The following is a 23,614-nucleotide window of genomic DNA, read 5'->3' on the forward strand; positions in this document are numbered from 1 at the left end:
ATTCCAGCAAGGAAGACTGCTTTGCTGCTATATTAATACCTTATATTATAGTGCAATAATCCTGTGCTCTACAGAGTCTCAGACTGGTTCATTGGAGCGGGGCGGGGGGGAAGTGTATGGCTTTAAACAGCTTGCAGTATTGGGTCAAAAAAGGCACAGATGTTGCAGCAAATCCTTGAAACAACATAAACTCACTGTGCTCATCTGAGCCTATCCAAAAAAGTATTCACCGTGGCCAGACCAAGGGTTCTGTGCTGTGCCTGGCTAATTCAACAGCAGGGCACCCTGTTTGGGAGAACCACTAATCCTCAAACGTAGCATTAAAGAAGATGAGACCAAGGCTACAGAGACTTTTGTGAAACTGAGCATAAGAAAAGAATCATACCTTCCTGAGCCTCAAAAGAATTTCTGCGAAATCTTAGATATTTCTGCGATGACTTCAGGAGATAATCTTACAGCAAGTGACTCCTAACAGAGTTTTCAGATGCCTTTAGGAATAAGGAAGGACTTTAGTAATCTCTCACCCTCATATGCAGTCTCGAGAAAGCATATGCCTGAGAAACAGAGGAAAACCAGAGTGAGGAGATGGGGAAGTCGAGAACGTTATTCGCAGTAGCTGCTCTCATTTGACCGGATCAAGACTGGCAGAGTGTTAGCAGAGGTATGGAACAGATGTGAAAGCCTCAGACGTTTCTGCCCAGCGGGTAACACTGTGGGATGTAAACGGTAAGGCTGCGTGCATTTTTTTCGCAACACAGTAAAAAGTGAAGTTAAAAATACCAAATCCACCAGACCGAAAAGATTTCCATCCTACTCAGGTGATGAGAGGAAAAAATCCTCTCAGGAGATTGAAAGAGAGGTACTCCATAAACACGCGCATCTGTGGTTCCCAAGCCCATCGTTCAAAACTTCTGTCATCAGTTTATTTTCTCCCATGGGTCTTCTCCAATTCAGTAGCTGTCACTCCAGTGAAAACCGCAACGCAAAGCTGACATTTATTGAAGGTGGGCAGGGCCCTGTGAAGTCTACTGTGGCACTGCAGACAAATCTAAACATCATCTTTACTCACAAATTTCCATTCAGATCAGTGAAAGCAGAATTGCCTCTGAGGTGTGGGAATAATAAAGAGAAAATTCTCCTTTCGGTTGCACTTAAGAACAGGCTTGCAGAGGCACTGGTGGGAAGCCTGCTGGAAACCGAGGGGCCATGTGGAAGTCAAGGAAAGCAGAATATGCTTTCCACCACCTAGAGAAGGAGCATCTGGATGGGGGAGGAGGAGCAAGCAAGAGAGGAGGAGCTGAGACTTTGCCAGAAGAAATAGGAGGCCCCTGTGGTGCTGACCGCCCAGGAGTGCTCCGGGATGTCACGGGGAGGCTGGCACGCTGGTTCGAAGCACAGACCGCTTTCCCCTGCTCCTTTTCCACGCGGGCACCAGGACACGGTAAAGCAAAACCCGGGCAAGGTCAAGCAGGACTCGAGTGGCACGAGTGAAAGGGACAGGTGCCCGAGTGATCTTCTCTTCTGTCCTGCCAGTCAGAGGTAGGGGTGTGTAACCGAAAAAGCCAGTCGAAGAAACTCTCTGAGGCTCAATTTTGGAGTTTTAGAAAGCAGGCATTCTTTATTGCAGCGCTGGATGCATGGGAGATCGTTCTGCCTATCGTGCATATCGTTACCTACAGCAAGGCAAGCTTATATTGTTCTAATCGTATACTTATTTATGTTATCCTTGACATAGTGTCCGCCCTTTGGGCATGCGCAGTGTGGCTCATCTCTTTTTCCTAGTTAGCTGACCTCGGCAGGTTTTAATGGCTGGATGCACCAATGTCTGTCCCAACGGCAGGTGGGGGACAGGGCTCTGCCCTTCGTGAGACCCCCAGCCCCTGGAGTGGTGGCTGGAAGATGGGTAGGTCAAAGGACCCTGATGGGAGCCCTGCAGGGCCTCATCCATTGGACCGACGGGCACCTTCCCTTGTCACACAGAGCATCTCATGGGCTGGAAAAGGGATGCTCTGGAGAGTTTCTGGCAAATCTCTGGAGAAAAGCTTCTTCCCGCCCCTCTCCCAGGGGCTTTCTTGGTTCTGGTGCCCTTCCCAAGGACAGCCCCACAGGTGGGTGCAGCCAGCATGGCAGGAAAGAACAGGCAGCAGCCACAGCGGTCAGCACGGCGGGAAAGCCAAGGATAAAGCCTTATCACCCAAGTGTGATAAAGCCTTAATAACCAAGCGTGCTGCTCCTTGGACAGGAGTATTCCTGCCTAAGCTCACCACACATTGCATTTCCCTGTGGCTTTCGGCAGGATATGAATGGCTCTTCAGTGCCGGTGGTCGCTCCCCTCTTTCAGTGAAAATTGCAGATTTTCTTCCTGTTGGACCCGCCTCAGTTCCAGTCTCTTGGGGGTTGAAAGCTGGCACAGCATGGGTGCCAGAGACGTTCCCACAGCTTGGCTGGCGTCCACAAGGAGGAGTCTGTCTTTAGCCACGATGGTCATTTCCAGGGAAAACAGCTTGTGGTATTGACCAGGACCCTACGCGGACAACAGAAGAGCAAGGATGCGGCCGTTTGCCACAAGTCCAGTGGAGCAGGCTGCTCAAACACAGCCCACGGTGACTTTCTGTGCCGCTGGGCCTGTGGGGACAAAGGATTAAGCCTGAATTACCTGCATGAAATAGAGCTATCGCTAGCCTCGTGCAACGGCACCCAGGAGCTGGTCCTGAAAACCACCAATCCAGGACACGGAAAGCTTTTAACCGCTGTGGCTATTCTGGAATAGACTGTGCCGTGTGCATCCATTTCTATTAACAACCCTTCTCCTGCAGCCGCAAAGGAGTTTGAGAGCTTGCTTATGGCTAAAGGGGGTTGGTGACCTGGGACGGTGGCTGAGGCTTGGGGCTTGCATTGCCTGTGACCAGCTATGAGCACAGAGTGACAGAGGAAAGACTTTCCCTGGGGAAGAGGCACCAGGGAGTGGCTGAGGTGGAGGAAAGCTTCGCCCCGGTTTTGGCTGTAGGTGGAAAGCTCTGGATCAGCACGAAATTCTACGTCTCCTGTAGCATGGCACAGGTACCGAGTCTTCTGTTGGTACCAAGTAGAGGCAGAATGTAAGGCAAAGTGGCTCATCGAATGGGAATGATCTAGGGAAATTTACTTGGCTATTAAAAGCCCCATTGCTCCAGAAGTTGAATCTTTTTTCTCTAGTCCTTTTTTTTTTTGGAAGGGGGTGGCGGGAGGGGCATGGATAATTTATCTTCATACCTACAAAACCACGCATTGTAGCAGTCAAGATGGAATACGCCTTTCTCACGTACCTTTTCTTTTTTGAACACGGTGAGTTCAATCTGCTGATCAATAGCCCACTGCGTTCAATAGACGCCTTGGATTTCTATCCTTCGGCTCAAGAGCTAGACACAACCTTCTGTCGTTGGTGTTAGCACAATTAATGCAGATAATCTGCTATCTTCTCCCTAATAATCTAGGCTACATACTACCTAACAATCTATGCGAGAGTACAACCTGATCCAGTGTTACACGCAACATCAGCACTGTGAAGAGCTGTGACATTCAAATGAAAAAGGAGACATTTTGAACACCTTGTAATAGCTTGCAGGAATACAAAGGGGAAGCACTGTGTAAATAATACCCAAACCAATATGGATTTTTCCCCTAAATTTCTGAACCTCCTGTGACAAGTGATGGCCTATCAAAGTGCATGTCTGCCCCCCCCTGCGCTGCACCACGTGGGATCTGTTCACATTCCCTGGTCTGGGAGATGGGGCAGAGCGGACCCTCCGGCAGCTTGCAGCTTGTGGCACAGAAGCGGGAGGAGAGGCTCATGCGCCGGAGGGTCCTGCTGTCAACCTGGAGGATCTTGACAGGCTGGAGAAAGGGGCTGACAGGAACCTCCTGTAGTTCCCCAAGGGGAAGAGCAAAGTCCTGGAGACCTGGGGACGAAGAAGCCCTTGCGCCAGTAAATGCTGGGGGACACCCAGCTGGAAAGCAGCTGTGCAGACACCTGGGGTGATGGTGGACGCCAAGTGGAGCGATTTCGAGCCAGAAAAGTGCCCCTGGGGCAAAGGCGGCTCCCTGCCTCCTGGGCTGCAGGAGGCAAAGCGTTGGCAAGAGGTGGAGGGAGACGGTCCTTCCCCTCTGCTGGGTCCGTCCAGCCCGCCCGGGGCTCCCCAGTGCCAGGCAGAGACGGCCATACTGGAGAGAACTCTCACCCACTGGGTGGGTGCCCCTCCCACTTTCCGTTGGGCTCAGAATGTTGGTCGTTGGGCTTAGAATGTTGGTCGTTGGGCTCAGAATGTTGGTCAGTTGGAGCCCACAGCCACCAGAGACAGCAGCACGGAGCTGTGCTGGCACACAGGAGCGCTGGGAGGAGGCAGGATCCGGCCGAGCAGCACCTCGCCGGCACCGGCACCTCGCCTCCCATCCCCGCTGTCGCCGAGTGGCCCGCGTCCTCGGTCCACGGCGAGGGTCCTCCTCTCCCAGGCAGGATGGGCCAGGCCAACTGCTGCTGCGGCTCCAGGTGAGCTCTCCCTGTGCCTCGGGGGCACGGCCGGGACCCGCGGTGGCAGCGGCCTTTCTCATGCCCGCCGCTCTCTGCTCTGCAGGGAGGCTCTCGCCGACGCCGAGCTGGTGCTGAGCGCGGACGTGCGGCTGACCCGGGGCCGCAAGAGGAGCGAGAGACGCCTTCTCCTCCTCCAGGAGGAACTGGTGATCGCCAAGTTGCAGTAAGACCCTCAGAGCCCAGCTGCCTTTCCCCCAGCCGCCTTTCCCCCAGCCCTGGCCCTGGCCCCGGGGCAGGGACACCCCGGCACCAGCCCCAGGCCCCGGCACCTTGGTGGGTGCTGGAGGCGCCCATCGCTGTCCGTCCGTCTGTCCCAAGGGCAAGTGGGGGACGGGGCTCTGCCCGGGGGGATCCCCAGGAGGTCACCTCCAGCTCACCGCCTGCCTCTCCTGTCTGCTCTCTGCAGACGCGGCACCAGCGTGCGCCCACAGCTCCGCCTGGCCCTGGACCAGCTGTGGGTGCTGAGCGGCGGAAAGGAGGCGGCGGGGGACGAGGAAGAGGAGGAAGGCGGCGATGAGGACAGGACCTCCGTCATCCTCGTCTGGTCCACCGGCTCCTGTGTTGCCGCTTTTGGGTGAGTCGTGGTGCCACGTCCCATGGTCGGGCAGGAGAGGTTCACAACCGTGCCCACGCCATCCTGTGAATGGCCTCTGCCCTGCGTGCAGAGCCTGGGCAGGGAGCGGGAAGCACGCTGGCAGGGAGGGATGGGGGCATTGCCAGGTCCTGCATCCCTTGGTGCCCTTTGGGTCCCCAGAAGAGAAGGGCAAAAGCAGCTGCTCTGGCAGGACACGGGGAGCCAGGGCTTGGGCAGCGTCTCTGTCCTGCCCCACGGGGCTTTGTCCCACTCCGGCGTCCTTCCCCACGGGGCAGGGCTGCACAGGCGCCCGCCTCTGCCCACGGGCTGGGGGGCAGCGGGTCCTGACGCTGGTTCTCCTCTCTTTCTGCAGCTCCTGGGCGCTGAAGGAGCTGTGGGTGGGCACGCTGCTGGGGTAAGCCGCGGGGATGCTGCAGGCACAGCCGGACGGGGGAACACAGCTCCCCAGCTGGGGAGAGGTGCCCTCGCGGCTGCGGGCAGCTCTCGGGCAGAGCTGCCTCACAGGAGAGAAGGGGCAGCTTGGGGCTCAGCCTGCTCTCTCCCTGTCCCTTGCCGGTGCACAGGACACCAGGAGGAGCCAAGAGAGCCCGCGTGACCCGTCTCCCCTCCCTCAGACCCCTGGAGAAGGAGCTGAGCTGCCGCCACACCGTGAGTGTCTCCCCGGTCTGGGCTCTGTCCCCGAGCCCTGGTCCTGAGGCATTGCTGCTCACCTTCCTCCGCTCCTTCTCTCTTGCCCAGTGGAGGACATTCAGCACCAGGAGCCTGGAGAGGCTGATGGAGGGCCAGGCAGAGGTGAGAATGGCTGCCTTTCACCCGTCTCTGGCTGTGCCGGCGTCTGCGGCCAGCGGGGTGAGCTTGTAAGGCAGAGATGGAGGGAGGGAGCGTCCCACGGTGCCACTCGGGGAGCGTAGAGGGTTGGGGAGCCACCAGGCATGCCAGCACATCCTCGCTGGCGGCGCTGGGGGGAAGCCTGCCGTGTGGGGCAGAGAGCCCAGGAGGGCAGAGGGTCCCAGCTCTGCCGCGCTCAGGCTGCTGGTGCCGGGTGGCAGCTCGCCGGTGGCCCTTTCTGCTGCGGGGCTGCTCTCTAAGCGCAGCCTGCTTCTTGCAGGATCGTCCCAAGCAAGGGCAAAGGCCACCGACAGCCCCATCTATCAAAGCTGGGGGACTTTGCGGCTCACCAGGTGAGTTCTGGAAAGAAGCACATTGTCCTGCAAATGGTTGAGCTGTGCTCACTTGTCCTTTGAGTGTCTCCATGCAGGTGCGGCACCCCAAGGGAGGACGTCACCTGGACGAGCAAGGACACCTGCTGGGCAGCAGCCGCTGGATGTGGTTCTGCGGGGACCCAGAGCCTCTCCTGCTGCCCACAGTTTGGAGGAGGGCAGGGCGAGGGCTGGGACAGGTTGTCCCGGTGGCATGCCGGCTCTCAAGAGCTTCCGAGCTGGAGCCGCTGAGCTGGAGCTGTGGTTCCAGCTGCTGGCTCCCTGCCCATCCTGCCTCAGCCCTCAGCACCGTGCTGCAGGCAGGGCAGGCTCCGGGAGTGCTGGCCCAGCTGTCTCCATTGACACGCTCTTGCTCCATTTTCCTTTTCGGAAGGAGGGAACACCATCAGGAGGAGGAAGAGGATGGGGCTGCCCTGGCCCTTTGCTCATCGGAGGACCCTGGCCGCTGCCCAGGCGCCAGGGCAGGTGGGCTCCGGCTGCAGCAGGGCGCTCTTTGGCCAGCCCCTGGCAGCCCTCTGCGGGGAGGACGGCTCCCTGCCCCGGCCCATCCAGGTAAGCCAGCCTGGGCAGGGGGTCCCCAGCCCTCCCTCCCGCTGCTCCAGAGGGGAGGTGGGTGTCCCCAGGAGCTCCGGGGATGGGGGATTGGGCCCTTCACCCCCAGAAGACGCTTCTGGTGCCAGCCCCCTTTGCGGGGGGCAAGGAGCAGGATCTGGGGCAGTGCTTTGGTCACTGCTGTTGGAAGGCAGCTTCTCAGCCAAGCAACTGTCCTCCTGCCCCTCCTGCAGGAGATGCTGGCTGTCCTGCACAAGGAAGGACCGTCGACAGAAGGGATATTCCGAAGAGCTGCCGGCAGGACAGAGTTTCGTGAGCTGCGGGAGGCCCTGGACCACGGTGCGGATGTCGACCTGGGCAGCCAGCCTGCGCTGCTGCTGGCCGTCATCTTGAAGGTGAGCGCTTCTGACCTGCAGCTGGAAGAGCTCCTGGCTGGCCTGGAGTGTTTAGAGGCTCACCTGGAGCCCCTGGCATTGCAGGACTTCCTCCGAAGCATCCCCGCCAAGCTCCTCGTGACAGACCTCTACGAGGACTGGATGGCAGCGATGCAGAAGAGCGGCAAGGAGGAGAAGGTTGAAGAGCTGAAAGCGTAAGTGTGGGCAGCAGCCTGCCTGTTGAGGAGGGACTGGTAGAGGCCTGGGACTTGCCTGAAAAGGGACGGTCTCCTTAAAAAGCTGTGTCTTCTGACAGCTTGCTTTTGCTGCGGTGGGCTTAGATTTCGGGGGAAAGGGCACGGAGAGGGAGCCTTCCCTTGCCTGGGCTTGGGTGAAATGAGGAGCTGGGAAGCAACGCCGTGCTTCCTTCCTGAAGCGCAGGAGCACTGGCCGCTGGCTGAGAGCACCCGGAAAGCTGCGCAACCCACCTGTGTTGGGCAAGCTTTGGGGACAGCTGTGGGCAACATCTGCTCTATTAACGTTGAGTTCCTGTTCCCTCAGGGTGGCCGAGAAGTTGCCTGGAGCCAATCTCGTCCTCCTCAAGCGGCTGCTGGCCCTCCTCCAGCACATCGGCCACAACGCCTCCAGCAGCAGAATGACCGCCAGCAACCTGGCCATCTGCCTTGGGCCAAATCTGCTGAGCCCACCTAACGAGGACGTGCTCCCCCTTGAGGCCATGCTGGCGGTGACTGAGAAGGTGCGCTGTACTGAGCAGCCGGCTGCAGCCTTGCCGGCCCATCCGAGCTTGGCTGCTCAGAGGTCCCTGGCTGCCTCCTCTCTTGAGCGAATGCTGGTGGGGTGGCTGCCTGCAAGAGCAGCCCCACAACCACAGCCTCCTGCGCAGAGGCAAGGGTCGGGAGTGGGAAGGGCTGTGTGATACATTTTCAGGCACCTGGGTTGAGACTGAGGGTTTGATGTGTGCAGGTGAACGTGCTGGTGGCGTTTCTCATTGAAAACTGCGGTGACATCTTTGTGGAGGAGATGGCTGGCCGCTCCTGTCCATCAGCCGGGGAGTCGGCAGCCCCCATGGACAGAGCCACAGGTATGAGGAGGAACTGAGGGCTGTCCCAGGCTGGGGCTTGGGCTACCAGAAACCTCAATGTCGAGAAGACAGCTGGTGTAGGGCTTTGGGTGGGTTTTGCTTTAGGTGTGCTTTACTTCCAAGGAGTCACTTTGCTGCACGTGCTTTTCCTTTCTAGACCTGCATTTGGAAGAGCAAAGTGGCCCTGCAGGCAGAGCAGACAAGGACCACCAGGCAGAAGCCTTGCTGCACACACCACCCGCTTCTCTGCTGGATGTCCTCAAAGAAGCTGGGGGAGACGCGGTGGTGGAGTCCGAAATGTCAGAGGTATGGCAGCTCCATCAGGGGCTACCCTCCTACCCGAGACACGGTATCCCCGTGTTTGCTGAGCTGCCAGAAACGAACTGAGTGTCACACACCCGTGTGAACCCTGTGTTCCAAAGTGAGGCCCTTGGAAGAACGGGCTAATGCAAACCAGCCAGAGGGATCTTCTCTGTAGGGCTAAGGCAGCATTTTGCCAAACAGTCGCCTGCTACTCCAGGGTGTCCCTTGCCACCTGCTGACTCTGACATTTCTGTTGTAGGCACCCGTTGCTTTGGCTCCAGCCACGCCAGGGAGCACAGTAGACTCCCTGGGATGCACAGAAGGACTAAAGAGCGTTTCAGAGGAAAGAAGGTGAAATGAGTCAGCTTTGGGTAAATCAAGAACTGATTCTAGTTGATCCTGGCTTTACCTACCTAATCATACTGTGGGATGGAAAGGTTTGCAGGCTCCCCCCAGGAGAAGGAAAACGGAAAGAAAAGAAAGAGAAAACAGGCCTGGGCAGAGGAGAAGGAATGCCAACGAGAAAAGAAAAGAAGGAAGAGAGAAGGAGATGGGGACTTAAAAGAAGCAGGAAGGTCCAGCAGGTCAGGAAGCCCAGGTGTGTACCAGGCTCTGCTGCCCATCTTTCCCAACTCTCAGCGCTGCTCCAAGTCAGTCCGACCCGCTGGCAAGGGACGGTGCTGCGCGGGGCTTGGAAATAACTCCATGGCCGCTCCCCAGCGGCTCCCCATCGAGCCCTGCTGCGTGGCACAGGGGCCCTGTGCATCTGTGCACGCATGCAGGTCTCCAAGTGCATTACCCGTGGGGATAAGGTGCCAGAGCCATCCCCTGGTTGATGCCAGCCATAGCTCTCTCTTCTGGGCTATGAACAATTCCTCGTCAACGGTGTTCCCCAAAGAAAGGGGAACCAAGTCATGCCTATTCCTGCCTTCATGGGTTTATCAGTGCTCTCTGACTCTGTCGTTGTAGGTGCCGTTTCCCTGTTACGGGCTGAAGCCCTGTGACTCCCGGGCCCGCCCCCCGCCGCAGTTGATGTTTGCAATAAAAGGATCTTTTCTCTCTTCTGAGTGTGTCTGCCATACGATATTCTGGACTAGGTAGATGGGGTTTTGTGGTGAGTCCTCGGGGAGGAGTCTGGGATCTTGCCTTGTCCCAGCATCCTTTCCCGCAGGCATCAGGGTTGAGTTCAGGTGCTTTAGGAGTGAAACCAAAGCACAGACTCACACAGGAGGGTGGAGGTTGGAAGGGACCTGTAGAGTTCCTCTGGTCCAACCCGCCTGCTCAAGCAGGCTCACCTAGAGCAGCTTGCCCTGGACAACGTGCCCTTGGGTTTTGAACATCGCCAAGGACGGAGACTCCGCAAACTCCCTGGGCAACCTGTGCCAGTGTTTGACCACCCAGACAGGAAAAAGTTGTTTTCTCATGTGCAGCTGGAGCATATCATGTGTTTTCATTTGTGCCTGTTGCCTCTGGTGCTCTCAGTGGGCACTCTTGAGAAGAGCCTGGCTCCCTCGTCTTCATTCCCTCCCAGCAGATTTAGAGAGATAGATAGATAGCTAAGACACCCCCCCACACACCCCCAGGCTTTCTCTTCTCCCCACGGAAGTGTGCCAGCTTAAAAGCAGCAGGGAAAAGTCGGCTTCCTTGAGGCTCCTTGTTTTGCAGGTGACCTGGAGACGTGAGGTTCCCCTGCCAAGCTGGCCCAGGGAAGAGAGGCGGAGGGCTGGAGGGCACAGCTGGACTCCTGCTCCTGCAACAGCAGGGACTCGCTGGCCAGAAATGGCCCCGAGGACCCCGGCAAGGGGCTGTGCTCAGTGCTGCAGAGGAAGGCGAACCCCCCCGGGACCTGTGCCAATCTGCCCGGGGGAAAAACTCCTTCCTGAGCCCAGCCCTGGTGCCCCGAGCAGGGTCCGGGGAGCTCCTGCGGGGGAGCGCGTTTGGGGTCGGCAGCCAGGGACCTAGAGAGTGGTTTTATGAGTGTGAGTGAATTTGCTTTTGCAATGAGATGTGTACAGGCATTGCCAGGGCCTGGCTTTACTCTGGAAGTGACTGTTGTTAGCTGCTGCAGAATTGAAGAGACTGTGCTATGAACACCACGCCAATTAGGCTGTCTCCAGACCTGAAGCTGCATTAAATCTCGTGCCACACTAGTCTCCTTTTTCCTTTGGAGAAGTAGGCCGAGTCTTTGAAATTCTGCCACATGACTTTATTTTGGGATGAATTGAAATGCAGTTGTTTCTTTAGCTTTGCTTATTAGCATTCTGCTGGAATAGTGTCAGATCCAGGAGGATTAACCTTCCTCCTTGTTTTGTTCTCTGAGTTGATTTTGGAGAGGAAGGCGTGTTGTCTGTCTTGTGGTGTCGTGTGGTGTTCAGAAGATGCTTGAAACGTTGCTCTTGTCTGTGACCGAGCTCTTTCCCTCAGCGTAATCCCTTTGGACAGCACTGCCAGTAGTGTGCGTACGTTTCTGAGCAGCCTGCAGGTGTTTGATCTCCCGATGGTAGAGAGAGCACTGCATTTGTTTGAGTTTGGCAGCCTGTCATCGCGCCTTGCTTTCTTCCATTCTTTCCACCCTCTTCCCCTCATCGCCGCTTCAGCGTCCCTTCCTGAATCGTACTTTTGTGTCCCTGCTGATTCCTGAAGACTTCATGACCACAGCGTAAGTCTTGGGTGGGTGATATCTGTCCTTCTGCTGTGGCGCGCTGTGTAACTCCTTTCATTAACTTCTTCCATATTAAGCAAGGAGAGGGCCTTTCTGAAGAGGAAGGAAAGTTCTCATCTCTGACCGAGTTCTGGCTGGGGCCCCTGAATGTGGAGGATATGAGAGTGGCTGCCTGCCAGACCATATACCAGCGAATACTTGCATGCCGTAATTCCTTACACTCCACCCTATTTCCTTATTTCCAAGTGACACTTGTGCGACATTTGTTTACTTCTTAATGGGTTCAGCTTTTCTTTGAGACCTTCTCTCTCCCTGTGCATTGTATTGTGGGCCGATACCTGGCAATGAACAACTTTTGAGAAGCTGGCTTACAAAAGATGTCGTTAATAGGTGCGAACACAGTTTGATGCAGGCAGTACCCAACTCCCAGCATCACAGGGCCTAGCTCCAATGCTGTGAAGGCCCGTTCCTCTGCAGGTTTGCACTGTGGAGGGGATTGAGAGACACGTCCTGCCGGTTCCTTCTTTTAGTCCCTTGAGCAGAATGGCATTGCGATAGGCTGGAAGAGAGAGGTGCTGGTTTGAGGGCACCTTGTCAAAAACCCCAGTCCTAAAGGTTAGTGAGGACTGACTGAAAAGATCTGATCTCTCATCCTTTGTATCCTCAGATGCACAAAATACAAATGGGCAGAAAATTGAAAAGGAACAGTCCTTGTGGAAGACTGGATGTTTTTTAAGAACAATAAACTGGGAATTCATCTGCCTGCTAAGTATTTTCTCTGTGCAATGGGAATGATGTTTTGTTGTTGTTTAAACTCTTACAAGGAACGTAGCTCTGTTGCTTTTTGGCTGGGGTGGGACTAACTCTCTGTTTGTTTCACAGCGGTCTGGATCTCGACACCACTGAAAGTGCTGTCAAGGAGTTAGAGGTAGGAGATGAAGCAGGTCCACGGGAGCTTAGCTGAATGTTAGGCTGAGCAAATCTTTTGTTTGTTATGGGACGGAGGACGTTTTGTCAAATGCAGCATTTCAAGTGCGAGTAATGGGGAACTTCTCTAGAGAGTACGAGGGTGAAAAAAATGACGTAAATGAAAAGTGTCATCAACAGGCAGCATTAGCGCGAGTAATGCTTTTATCAGAAATACTTCAAAGAAGCTACTGCCTGTTGAAATTGGACAAATGAAAACTCCTATTTGTGGAGCTCGTTGCACTCCGTGCCTTGCTGGTTCCTGTTCAGATTCGTTCTGCCGTAGCACTTTCCCGTGGTTTCGCTCTCAGCCCCAGACCTGACCACTGCTTTGAACTTCTCAGGCTTGACTAGCTGTCAGACCCTCCTAGTTTTTCAGGAGCTGTGGCAGTACTGGTGAGCTAGCTTGATAGCAGCTAATCTAATGCTCAATTGCATGTGCTTTCCTCATAGCTGTGGGAGCCAGGGGACGTTCTTTTAATGACGCCATTACTTTGTGGCCAAGCTCGGTGACAGCTGATGAGTTCTGTTGTTGTCATCTTCTTCCTGAGACAGAAGAAAGCCCCTGCCATTCCCGAGGAAATGAGACCAATATACTGCCTGCTTAAAAATGCTCCTGTTAGTTAAGTTTAAACAAATCTTCAGAGTACAGTAGTAGCATTGTAAATAGTATTGAAGAAAGTGTGCTGATCTTAACTGATACAGAAAATTATTGGTTCTTTTTTTTTTTTCTTTTTCACTTTTGAAAATACTGAAAGGTATTCCTAGAAAAAGTTTCCCCTTTATAAAGCAGGAGTTTGTTGGAGCTGAATTACAGTTCCTTTGTAACTGAATTGGGTCAATATTCTGAAAAAGGGGAATATGTTTATTTTTGAAACAGGTCAATAGTGCATGTGTTGTGCTGGCAAGGAGGAGGCTTCTTAAATGTAGAACTTCTTAAATTTAAAAGCACACCTCCACTCTCCATAGTAATGCTTCCATGTTAATTCAGGGTTAAGATATTCATTCACTTCAGTTTCTGTGAATCTGTTAGGGCAGCATGCTCTGAGGTGATGGGAGGGAGCAGGGGGAAGAAGGGGAAGAGGAAAAGCAAAATATCTGGAACCTGCTCTTCCATGACTCCTGCAAACTGCAATGTTATTTTTTTCCCAAGCCTGAAAACTGTACTTGACAGTGGAATTGTGGCTATCTTGTTAATATTCTTCCTTCCTTTCTTATTTTGGCCTCTCCAGGAAGCAATTCGAGTAATCCTCGGAAATCTTGATGATTTACATCCATTTTCTACAGACCACTTCACTATCTTTCTGTGTACCCTTTCTTTCCTACTTGTAAAAGAAAAGATCCAATGACTTGTATCTGTTGGGCATTGCTTAATTTGACATTCCTGCCTAGTAGTGCGCAGATCTTTAGCTGGAGTACGAGTCCTTTGAGCTTTGCAGTTTTACACTAGCTGAAGATCCTCCTCAGTTGTTGCCTTCACCAGAGAACTGATGTACGTAAAAAGAATGTTTTGCAGTGTTTTCAGATGGCCACCCCTGCGTTCCAAATCTGATTTAGCCAGAGAAAACAAACGTGTATATGTAAAGTCCCAGGAAGCCCACGTAATGCGATTGCAAGGAAAGCTAGTGCGTTGTTTCAAAAGGTTAATAAAACGTAAAGCGCTCCTTACAGGCGCAGCAGTGTTGGCCCACTAGTAGAGAAGACCGCAGTAGTTTTCTTGTAAGGTACATTAGGATTAAACATTGTAGTTGCTGTAGTGTAAAGGGTTAAGAAGAAGTTACTCTCCTGAGGCTGTTGTTGCAGAGAAAAGTAAGTTAGTTGAAGGAGAAGCCTTTTCAGTCCTAAGGTGTGTCAGTTTGTGAATCGGATCAGGCCCTTTGGCATCATCACCTCCCGTGATTCCGAGTGCCCAGGAGTAATGAACACCCACGTGTTTCCGCCTCCAAGGCATTCCCTTCCAGTCTCGGCAGACTGCGTTATTGCCACCCCTGGTCCTAGCAGGCAAGAACGAGATCATCCTCTTTCCCTGTCAGAAGCTGGTATGTATGAGAGCAACTTATTCCTCTTACTGCCAGGAAGAGAAAGTAGCCCAGAGCATTGTCAGAGAGGAGGCACCCAAACAAACGAAGCCTCGTTGTTGGTTTGCTTCGCTAAAGCGCAGCCAGTTTTGCCTGCGTGCTTGAGGAGGGTTTGATTCCCGAGCTTGTATTTCTAGAACTGGGAAGTCCATCCACCTGCTCAGCCAGCACCGGGCCCTGCGGAGAACTGCAAGCTCAGAGGCCTGACGTGATGAGTTGTCCTGCAATCTGTGTGTCGGGCTCCTCGCTGTAGCATACCTCTTAGTTAATCACCAGCTGTGGGAGTCCTTGAAGCCAAACTCAAACGAACAATTTCATCCCTTAAAGGAACTGATTGCGTCAGCGTTTCATCTAGGCAAATCTTGGGCTCCATCTCTGGTCCTCAGGATGTTAGTTTCTGCTAGCAAATGGAGTAAAAGTATTCATGTTACCTGTTTCTTCCTGAGATCAGAGGCACGTAAGGAGACTGCTGCCTGGCGTCACCCATTCTTGCATGCATGAGCTCCTAGGTGTGCGAACTGCACCCCCAGGAAGGAACGTCTGTAACTGTGGCATTTGTCATGTCAATTATCTTTTGTCCTCCCATTTTGAACTGTGAAGTGAATGTAATGACGCTACTCCTGTGAATCCTAGTCCTTTTCAGTTTTTAAAAAAATTACTTTTTAGTTAGGAAAGCTGATGAGGTTTTATTCACAGGGTTGGGAGCGCCTGGCATGTTGTTTCTTGCGGGAAGATGTCAGGACTGAAGCCAGATACAGTTAAGGAAACACAATGCTATTAATGCAAGCAACTGATGGGAGAGTGTCACCTGGGTGAGTGTTTCTTGTAATGTGTTACTAGCGCTTTTTCACCAAGTTCATACGGACAGATTGTAGGTGCTCCCTTCTGCATATACGTTCAGTGTGGTATGACTTTTGAAGCTTTACAAGAGGACTCCTGCTCCTTTGAAATGTTAGTGCTATGTTCTTAAGTCTTATTGTTGTTCTCAGATGTCAGTAAATGGGAGAGAGTATCGAAGATGAGATTCAAACATGAGAATGTCCACCTCGTGCCTTATCCCTACATTTGCACGATGTATCTAGAACTCGGCTCTATTTCAGCACGGCGTATCTTGTGGTAATTCACTATGGTTATGTTTGGATAATGTCTGGAAACATCTATGATCTATGTCTTGCTTTTCCCTTTCCCTTCCTCCACTGTGTCTTTGAATGAGAGGGAGCAAAACTGCGTGCGGTATGGCTGTACCATGGATTTGAAATAGAGCATAGCAATGTGTTCTCTTTTGTCCTGTATTGCTTTTTTTGAAAATGTCTGGAATTTCTCTTTGCCTTTTCACCCACTGCTGACTCTTCAGCTAGTATTTTTATGAAGCAATGCCCAGTGGCTCCCAGCCTTCATTCTTGAATGTCGGTAACTAGGCTGGAGCCAGCACATATATATATGGAACATGTGTTTTTCTTCCTTATGCTTGACTACATTTGTTGACGTTGAATTTCACGCTCTTTGTTTCTGTTTTCCTAAAGAAAGAATGCATTTGTTTTTCTAAATAATGATAGTAATAATGGTAATAATGTCTTTTGTATAATTAGCAAATGTTGTCACCTCCCTAGTGTCTCATTTTCCAGGTTTTCTATGAATTCCCTGAAGAGCCTCAGGCCCCAGCTGAGACCTCTGTGGGACTCTGCATTGAACCTCCTCTGTTGTGAAAACTGAGGTTTTTTTCTTACTGTTTCCTGTTCTGATGATTGGTCCCTGGGAAAGGCTGCTGCTGGTCTGTCTTGTGAGCACTTAGTAGATATTCTGGTCTCCCTTATCAAATGGACAAGTAGTCCAAAGCAATTGTCCCCATCCCACTGGCTTGTGTTATTCACAGCCAGGAATTCTGAAAGAGCTGTGTTTGCAGTTCTTCGGTTTCAAGATATCATATGCAAGTCCAGCATTGTTTCTAAGTCATTTATCTTGTTCTCAGGACGTGTGGTGCAATGCAAAAATGTACTATAAAGTTGGTTAAAGAAAGTCCAGTCACCAAATATTCACCAGATTTTACAATACCTCTGTTACAGGTAAAGAAGTAAACAAGGGCAGTGATGAGCTTTTAAGTTGCGTGTGTGGTTCTCTTTTGTGTGTTGTTTTTTTTTTTAAAAAAAAGTGATATTCCAAGTAGTCTGGAGAAGCAGAAGATATATCTAGGCAATGCTGTAGTTGTCCTGTTTCTGGGTGTCAGTCAGGCAGTGTAAGGTGGGAGTGAATTCTCACCTAGAACCATCCAAGTTGAGGGAAACCTTCCTGTCAATTCCAGCGGACTTTGAATGAAGTCCTGCCTGAGGACGTGAGAGCCGTGCTGGCTTCAGTTAAATGTGTTTTCGCCAAGTCTGAGCTGAGCTGTCAAATGGTTTCTTCGCTGTGAGAGTCTGTATGAGGTCAATAGTGCTGAATAATGAAGTAGTTTCCTAAGTGCTGCATGTGTCGAAAACAACCAAGTTAAGCTTCTTTGGAAAGTAATTGTTTAGTGAGATCTCAGGGTGGGTTTGTTTTCAATACAGGTAAGTGTCTGAAGATGGAGTGAATTAGTGAAGGTGTCCTGTCCAAATTCCCCCCGAGGAAATCCCGCTCTCTCTGCTAGCATTACGTTCCTGCTAATGATGTTCCTAGGCCCTCCTCTAAAAATGGAGCCAATAGGATGTCCTGGGAAGCAGTAGTTCTTCTTTAAAACTGTTGAGCATAATTCTCTGGATGGCCTCTCAGTGCTTACCTTCTGTTTGAATAAGGCAGCTAATCTTTTATTCCTGAGTCATTTTTTGGTTTTGGTTGTATAAGCCTGGACAATGTTGCGAAACACAGATGTATATTAAGTCTGACTTTTGTTCTAAAATAGAAAAGTCAAAATCAAATTTTATCAATACCAAGTTTGCAATGTTTTGAAGGTCAAGAGAAGAAAAGAAGTGTCAGATAGTGCTGCAGTGGAAGAAATGGTGAAGAGGAGAAGAGTGGAAGTCGGAGCGGAGGCCTCATGCCCACAGTCGGGTGTGGGCAGGTCAGTTGACTACAAAATAGTCTTCTGGGGCACATATCGATGTTTTTGATGTCTCTTGCACCTTCCTTGTATTTCATTCCTGTGTAACCCTTTGGCCCATTTGTCGTCTTCCTTCTCTTCCCTAGGTGACAGAATCTAAGCAGCATTGCCCACGTTTGGGGAAAAGTTGTCCTGTGCTTTCAGGTTCCCATGCCGTTAACTAAAGCTCTTCCCCTCTCACTCCTTTGTGTTAACGTTACCTGCAGAATCACAGCGGGATGAGAACTGGGCGGCTCAACAAAGCGGTGCACTGGCTTGCACACCTGAGGCAGGGATGACAAGGGAGGAACTGGGAAGAGTTTCCTAGCTGCCTCCCAGCCTGCTCCTCTGAGTCGGCTGATGACTGCTGCCTCTCGGCTTGAGGCAGAGATCTCTGTCTGTGGCTTTCACAGAACCGTTGAGGTTTTCGGGACCTTTGATATCATTGAGTCCAAGCCCTCCTGCTCAAGCAGGGTCACCCAGAGCAGGTTGCCCAGGACGTGTCCCCTCAGGTTTTGAGTGGACTCCAAGGGTGGAGACACCACAACTTCTGTGGGCAACCGGTTGCAGTGCTCGACCACAGTTGCAGTCAGAAAGTTTTTCTTGTGTTCAGCTTTAATTTCATGTTTTGCAGTTTGTGCCCTTTGCCTCTTGTCCTGCCAGAAGGCGCTGCTGAGAAGAGCCCGGTTCCCTCTTCTTCATTCCCTCCCATCAGATGTACATGGATAAGAGCTCCCTGAGCCTTCTCCAGGCTGAAGGGTCCCAGCTCTCCCAGCCTCTCCGCATATGAAAAGTGCTCCAGTCCCTTCGTCACCTTTGTGGCCCTTTGCTGGGCTCGCCCCAGTGAGTCCCAGTCTTGTCCTGGGGAGCCCAGTCTGGACAGAGCACACAGACTGGCCCCAGCAGCCCTGAGCAGAGGGGAAATGATCCCCCCAGGCCTTGCTTTCTCATTCAGTGCTGTCTGTAGGTACATGCATAAATTTGCATGTCTGAGCAGCCTCTCAGGCTGTTGTTGCTGGAAGGGTCTTTCATTCCGTCTAGCTGGCGCTCTAGGCTTTCACCTGTCTCCTGCCTTGCTGCTCTTTCTTCTTGAGCTCTTGGGGTATTTCTCACGGAATGTTAAGTGGTTAAAACGTAACACAAGACATGGTTATTCAAATGCATTTGTCTCTTGTTTCTCTGTGCAGCCTGATGAATATCATGGCACTAAATGACTCATTGTTATTCCTTGTATTGCAGATAACTAATTCTTGTTCCTCAGATGCAGCTGTCCTAGGCGGGTAGTATGTTTCACCGGAACTGTTGACCCAGGTGGAAAAAACAGTCTTCTCGGTTCTAGCTAGCAGCCAGGATAAACTACTGTGTAGCAGGGTTTTTTTCTGAATCTACCCATTGATCCAATAAGATATTCTTTTTCCCTACCGTATTTGTGCCTCCTGTTATCCTCAGGATGCTAGAGCTTCAGCTCTACTGTTAGAAAGAAAAAGAGAGAAAACATGATGCTGCTAGTGGGCTTTGCTTCTCAGGAGGGTGAACGAGCCTGTGAAGGGTTTTCCTTCTGCACACTTTTGAGCCTGACACCTCTCATGCAGGAAGTTTCTCTGTTCTGGAGAGTTTTTGCTCAAAGCAGAGCTGGCTTCTCCCCAGGCACTAAGTTTTCCAAGCGGGAAGGCTCTAGGGGTGCATGGCTTTAAGTAGCTGCCTGGATCCGCATCATAGCTTGTGATTTCACAATGGTCCCTATTGTGTCTCTGGAGTTGGTGCACACTGGGTGCCACTTAGCTCCTCCCGTGAGGGCTACTCCATCAGTCCCTGGGGAATCGGGCCCCCTGACTGACCTGGAGGTTCAGTTGTCCCCGAAACCCAGTGACTGACGTGAGGATGAACCCAAACGGGGGTTACAAAATGACACTTCTGGAAGAGTTACAGGTAGCACGGCCGGGGCTCAAAAGTGCAGTTTTGTGGGTTGGGGTTGGTTTTTTTCCAGTTTGGAAATCACTTTTTTAGACAGGAACCTCAAGAACAAAGCAGGAGGTGGGTTTTTTTGGTCTGAAACACTCATCCCTCTCCTGCTGTATTAAAGACGTCCAGACTCTCGTGGTATACAGTAGAGGTGATGTTATGGGCTGTTTTATTTGCGTATGGGAAGGAAAACCTCCTACAAGTCCGTGGTTTTAGGGCTGTGCCTGAAGGAGGAGGAGGCGGCACGTAGAGGCGTGATGGCTCGTGGACTCGCGTGGACGCAGGGGTGGGTGATGGCTGGGAGGACGTAAGGGAGCTCTCCACCCCCAGCCCCAACTTTTCCCTTCTTGTCGTTGCTAAACAGAGACATGACGAGGAGGCAGTGATTGACCGGGGAAGAAGGAGCAACACTGTCAGTGTTCGCTATGAGGAGGAGGAGTTGGAAGGTGAGTCTCTGCTGAGATCCTGGTAGAGGAGCCACCAGCCCAGCGCGTTTTCCCATTGCACAAAGTCTCTCCTGTGTGCCTTGTCGGGTGTCACATCATGTGCAGCAAAACGTGCCGCGCTTCTCAATGAAGCAGCACAGTTATTGTCACGTTTTTTACTATTACGGCTTTTTAAACGGAGGGAAAAAGCCCCCCGGGAGGCCACGGTGTGAGTTGTAGCCACAGGGCTCGATAATTCACGGCTTTTTTTCTCGCAGAGGCTGCTCCTGGCTTGGAGAGGTCAGGAGAATCATTTCAGGGCTGCAGACGCGGGGCTGTGATTTTCTTTTTTTGTTCTGGAGTTCATTACGATGGGACTGATTTGATCGTCTCTTGTCGCCTCGTGCCATACAGAGATTTTGAAAATAATTAGCTTGTGTTGCTGCTTAATGAGCAAGTCTGAGTGTTGTCCAGCCGAAGCTGGAATTTGAGAAGAGGTCCAATACTTTGGGGGCACTTTTAGATGACCCAGAGCCAACACTTGTTGTTGCTGTGTTGTTGCAAAGCTCGAGTAAAATAGGCTTGGAAAAAAGGAGGTCCAGTGAAAATAACATTCAGGGAAGCTGGCGTTGCTCCTGGGATATATAACCGTGGCTTAGCAAGGCACCGGCCACCTCAACCATTGCCGCAATGCCGAGAGTGCTGCAAAAACCGCTGCTTTTTCGCAGGCCACCGGACCCTGTACGTGGGCGCGCGGATGCCACTGGTTAGGCAGAGCCACCGGCATCACCGACGCCACAGCCAGAAGCATCGGGAAGGGGAACGGGAGAAGGACTCTGCCCCGATGGAGCAGGGCTACCACTGTAAGTCCCACCGCGGCATTTGCTAAACTCCTGGGGGCAACGTGGGCGCTGGGGCCTTCTGCAAGCAGGTCCCCGTGGCTAGTTTGAGTGAGTTGCTGTTCTTCCGAGGGAAAGTGGCCGTATTGAGCAACACCCTCTTTTTCCCAAGTTTTCTTTTTTTTTGTTGTTTTTTTTTGTTTGTGTTTTTTTTAATGCAGTTAAATGCATAATGGGTTTAGGCTCGTCTTCCTTAGAGGGATCCTGGCTTTAAAAATGGCAATGTGGGGAAGGAAAGCAGCCCATCATCATGCAGAGGTGGACTAGATGCTTCTCCTTCTCCACGGCTCTGTGCAAGCCCAGACAGATGCAGAGGAGAGGGGCCAGCCCAGTGTTTATGGCTGCACTGGTGCTGATGGCCACTTTGCACGTGAGCGTGACGAGCTGTGTTCAGGCGCAGTAACGGGATGGGTCTTTGCCTTCTGCCCCCAGGCTCCCCGTCCCAGCGGGTGCAGTTCATTCTCAGGAGCAAGGAGGACGAGCAGCACCTCTCTCACCACTTGTTCTCCGAGCTGGATGAGATCTGTGTAAAAGAGGGCCGAGATGGCGAGTGGAAGGAAACGGCAAGGTAAATCCCTGCTGCTTGGCTGCGGTGGGAGAGGAGTCCCTGCACCGGCAGCGCCCGTGGGCTCTGCTTTCTCCTCTCCAGGATGCGAAGCTTTTGCAGCTGCAGGTGGCGGCACGAGGAGCCTTCTCCTCTTGCCACCCCGTGGCTCTGTCAAAGGGGTTGCAGAGCTGGGGCTGTTTTCTTGCAATGGGGCTGATCGCACCCGATGTCCGCAGGTGGCTGAAGTTTGAGGAGGACGTGGAAGATGGCGGCGAGCGCTGGAGCAAGCCCTACGTTGGCACGCTGTCCTTGCACAGCCTCTCCGAGCTGAGGAGCTGCATCAGCAACGGGTCGGTGCTGCTGGACATTTGTGCCAACAGCATCGAAGAGATTGCAGGTACCATGGGCGCTGCATCCCTCCGGGAACAGCCGAGCTCAGCTCGCCACGGTGCTCTTCACTCCCAAATCAAACCCTGCCCCAATGGCACGTCCTTTTCCAGAAGTGCCACTGTGTTTTTCTCATGAGCTGTTTTTGGATGTAGACTGGGCATGCAACAGTCGCACCGTTTTTTTATTCCAATGCGGGGTCCTTTTGAAAGCAGTTTGTGGGGTTGGAGAAGCCACTAGAGAATATTCTGCAGCCAAAAAGGAGCGTGTGTCAGGGCTTAGCAGGCTGCTCTTAGAAATACAGAGTCTGCGTAAGAGCTGAACCTCCTTAAAGGAACTATTTCTTACAAGCTGTTTCCTCGCATTCTTTTTTTTGCTTTTGCCTTAAGATCCAGCATGTAAGAGTTTTAAGGCAGAGTTTATCTGGCGATGACCAAGCAGTGTATTTCTGTGGGGAAGATACTTGAAGTTAATTGCAAAAGCCGCTTTGGAGAAGTTATCTTTGACTGGCGGCAGGTCTCCATTCAGCCCTTTCAAGGGCTGGAGAAGTCGGAGCCGTTCTTAGCACGTTTCTCCCTGGGCTCGGCAAATTGCACTCGATCAGCACGGGAAGCTCTGGGAACGTCTGTGCTATAGATCGCTTATAATTTGGGTGAACGTGTAGAGTCAGAAAGGCCAGGTCGGGCAAGAAAATTGTGTCATTTAGAATGGGAAATATTTATCTTAGCGGAATGATGAATAAGCACTTGGATGCCGTGTTTCTTAGCAGAAGAAAATTCTCGTTTTGGCTGCAAAGGCTGAACATTATTAAAAGGCCTTGCTATGCAAGGCTGAGCCGGCATTAGGGTGCAGCCTGTGTGGCACAGCCTTCCCTGGGGGCTTTGGGGGTCGGGACTTGTTGGGGTTTCTGCTCTGATGGCTTTGTTTCCCTTTGCCATCCTCAGATACGATCCTGGCCCAGCAAGAACAGTCCACGGAGTTTGACGAGCACGTGCGGGCGCAAGTTCGAGAAGTCCTTTTGAGGAAGCACCACCATCAGAACGAGAAGACAACCAACCTTCTGCCCACTGTCTGCTCGTTTGCTGATGTGAGCAAGAGGCAGTCAGACCTGCACCTCCTCTACAAGCCAGGTGAGGCTTTCTGCAGGGCTGTGGCCCCATTAGACTTGTCCGGGCAAAGGAGAAGCGTCCCAGTTGCTCCTCGTCCATCTTTCTGAGTGTCTTTCTTTTTCCTACCAGCCCAAACAATCACCTCTTGTCCTTCTCCCACCGCTGCAGAAGCTAAAGATGGGGTGAACCCTGAGAGCAGAGCAACGGATTTAAGCAAGGTGAGACACTCGTAGCTTTCTCACGCCTTTAGGGCCAGATTTGCTCTTGCAAACTTGGCTGGAGAGTGTGCTGCAGAGCGCTGTGGGCTTTGCTTTTGGGGTAATTGCCTGAAAATCGCTTGTCGTGCCCAGGCGGAGCTGCACTTCATGAAGAAAATTCCCACCGGGGCTGAAGCATCCAACGTGCTCGTAGGAGAGCTGGATTTCCTTCACCAGCCCATCGTGGCATTTGTCCGCCTGAGCCCGGCTGTCCGCCTCTCGGGCATGACGGAAGTTCCCATCCCAACAAGGTGCGAATGAGAAGCGCAAATTTTTTCCGTAAAAAAGACACCCAACCAAAGATCGAGTTGCAGGCATCAGTTTGGTGTCCCAAGGGAACAAGGCGAGTGGGAGGGGGAGCAAGCACGTTTCCCCCACCCACATCTCCTCGCCTTCGTTTCTCCATTCCCTGCTGTAGCTTTTAAACCCATCGGCCAATTGTAATGAAAGTTGGCCCCCAAATGAAATTTGCCGTCGGTTTTGAAGAATTTCAAATTCATCGTGGCGTCGCTGAGCCTACGTGTCCCGTCTTGAGCCACGCTCCGGGCTGGGAGCTG

General features: G+C 52.3%; 1 protein-coding gene across 1 annotated transcript in view; it reads left to right on the top strand.

The window, feature by feature from the left end:
• The window catches only part of LOC142027860 (electroneutral sodium bicarbonate exchanger 1-like), a 37,038-nt gene that overhangs the window by 4,984 nt on the left and 8,440 nt on the right, over positions 1-23,614 (top strand). The window contains exons 3-13 of the mRNA XM_075022059.1: positions 8,293-8,410; positions 8,973-9,064; positions 11,311-11,372; positions 12,258-12,303; positions 19,684-19,879; positions 20,587-20,733; positions 21,190-21,325; positions 21,541-21,701; positions 22,636-22,821; positions 22,930-23,018; positions 23,151-23,308. Coding sequence (XP_074878160.1) covers positions 8,293-8,410; positions 8,973-9,064; positions 11,311-11,372; positions 12,258-12,303; positions 19,684-19,879; positions 20,587-20,733; positions 21,190-21,325; positions 21,541-21,701; positions 22,636-22,821; positions 22,930-23,018; positions 23,151-23,308 — 1,391 coding nt within the window. The remainder of the gene's footprint in view (positions 1-8,292; positions 8,411-8,972; positions 9,065-11,310; positions 11,373-12,257; positions 12,304-19,683; positions 19,880-20,586; positions 20,734-21,189; positions 21,326-21,540; positions 21,702-22,635; positions 22,822-22,929; positions 23,019-23,150; positions 23,309-23,614) is intronic.

The sequence above is a fragment of the Buteo buteo genome, unplaced genomic scaffold, assembly GCF_964188355.1.
Source record: "Buteo buteo unplaced genomic scaffold, bButBut1.hap1.1 HAP1_SCAFFOLD_74, whole genome shotgun sequence".
NCBI lineage: Eukaryota > Metazoa > Chordata > Aves > Accipitriformes > Accipitridae > Buteo > Buteo buteo.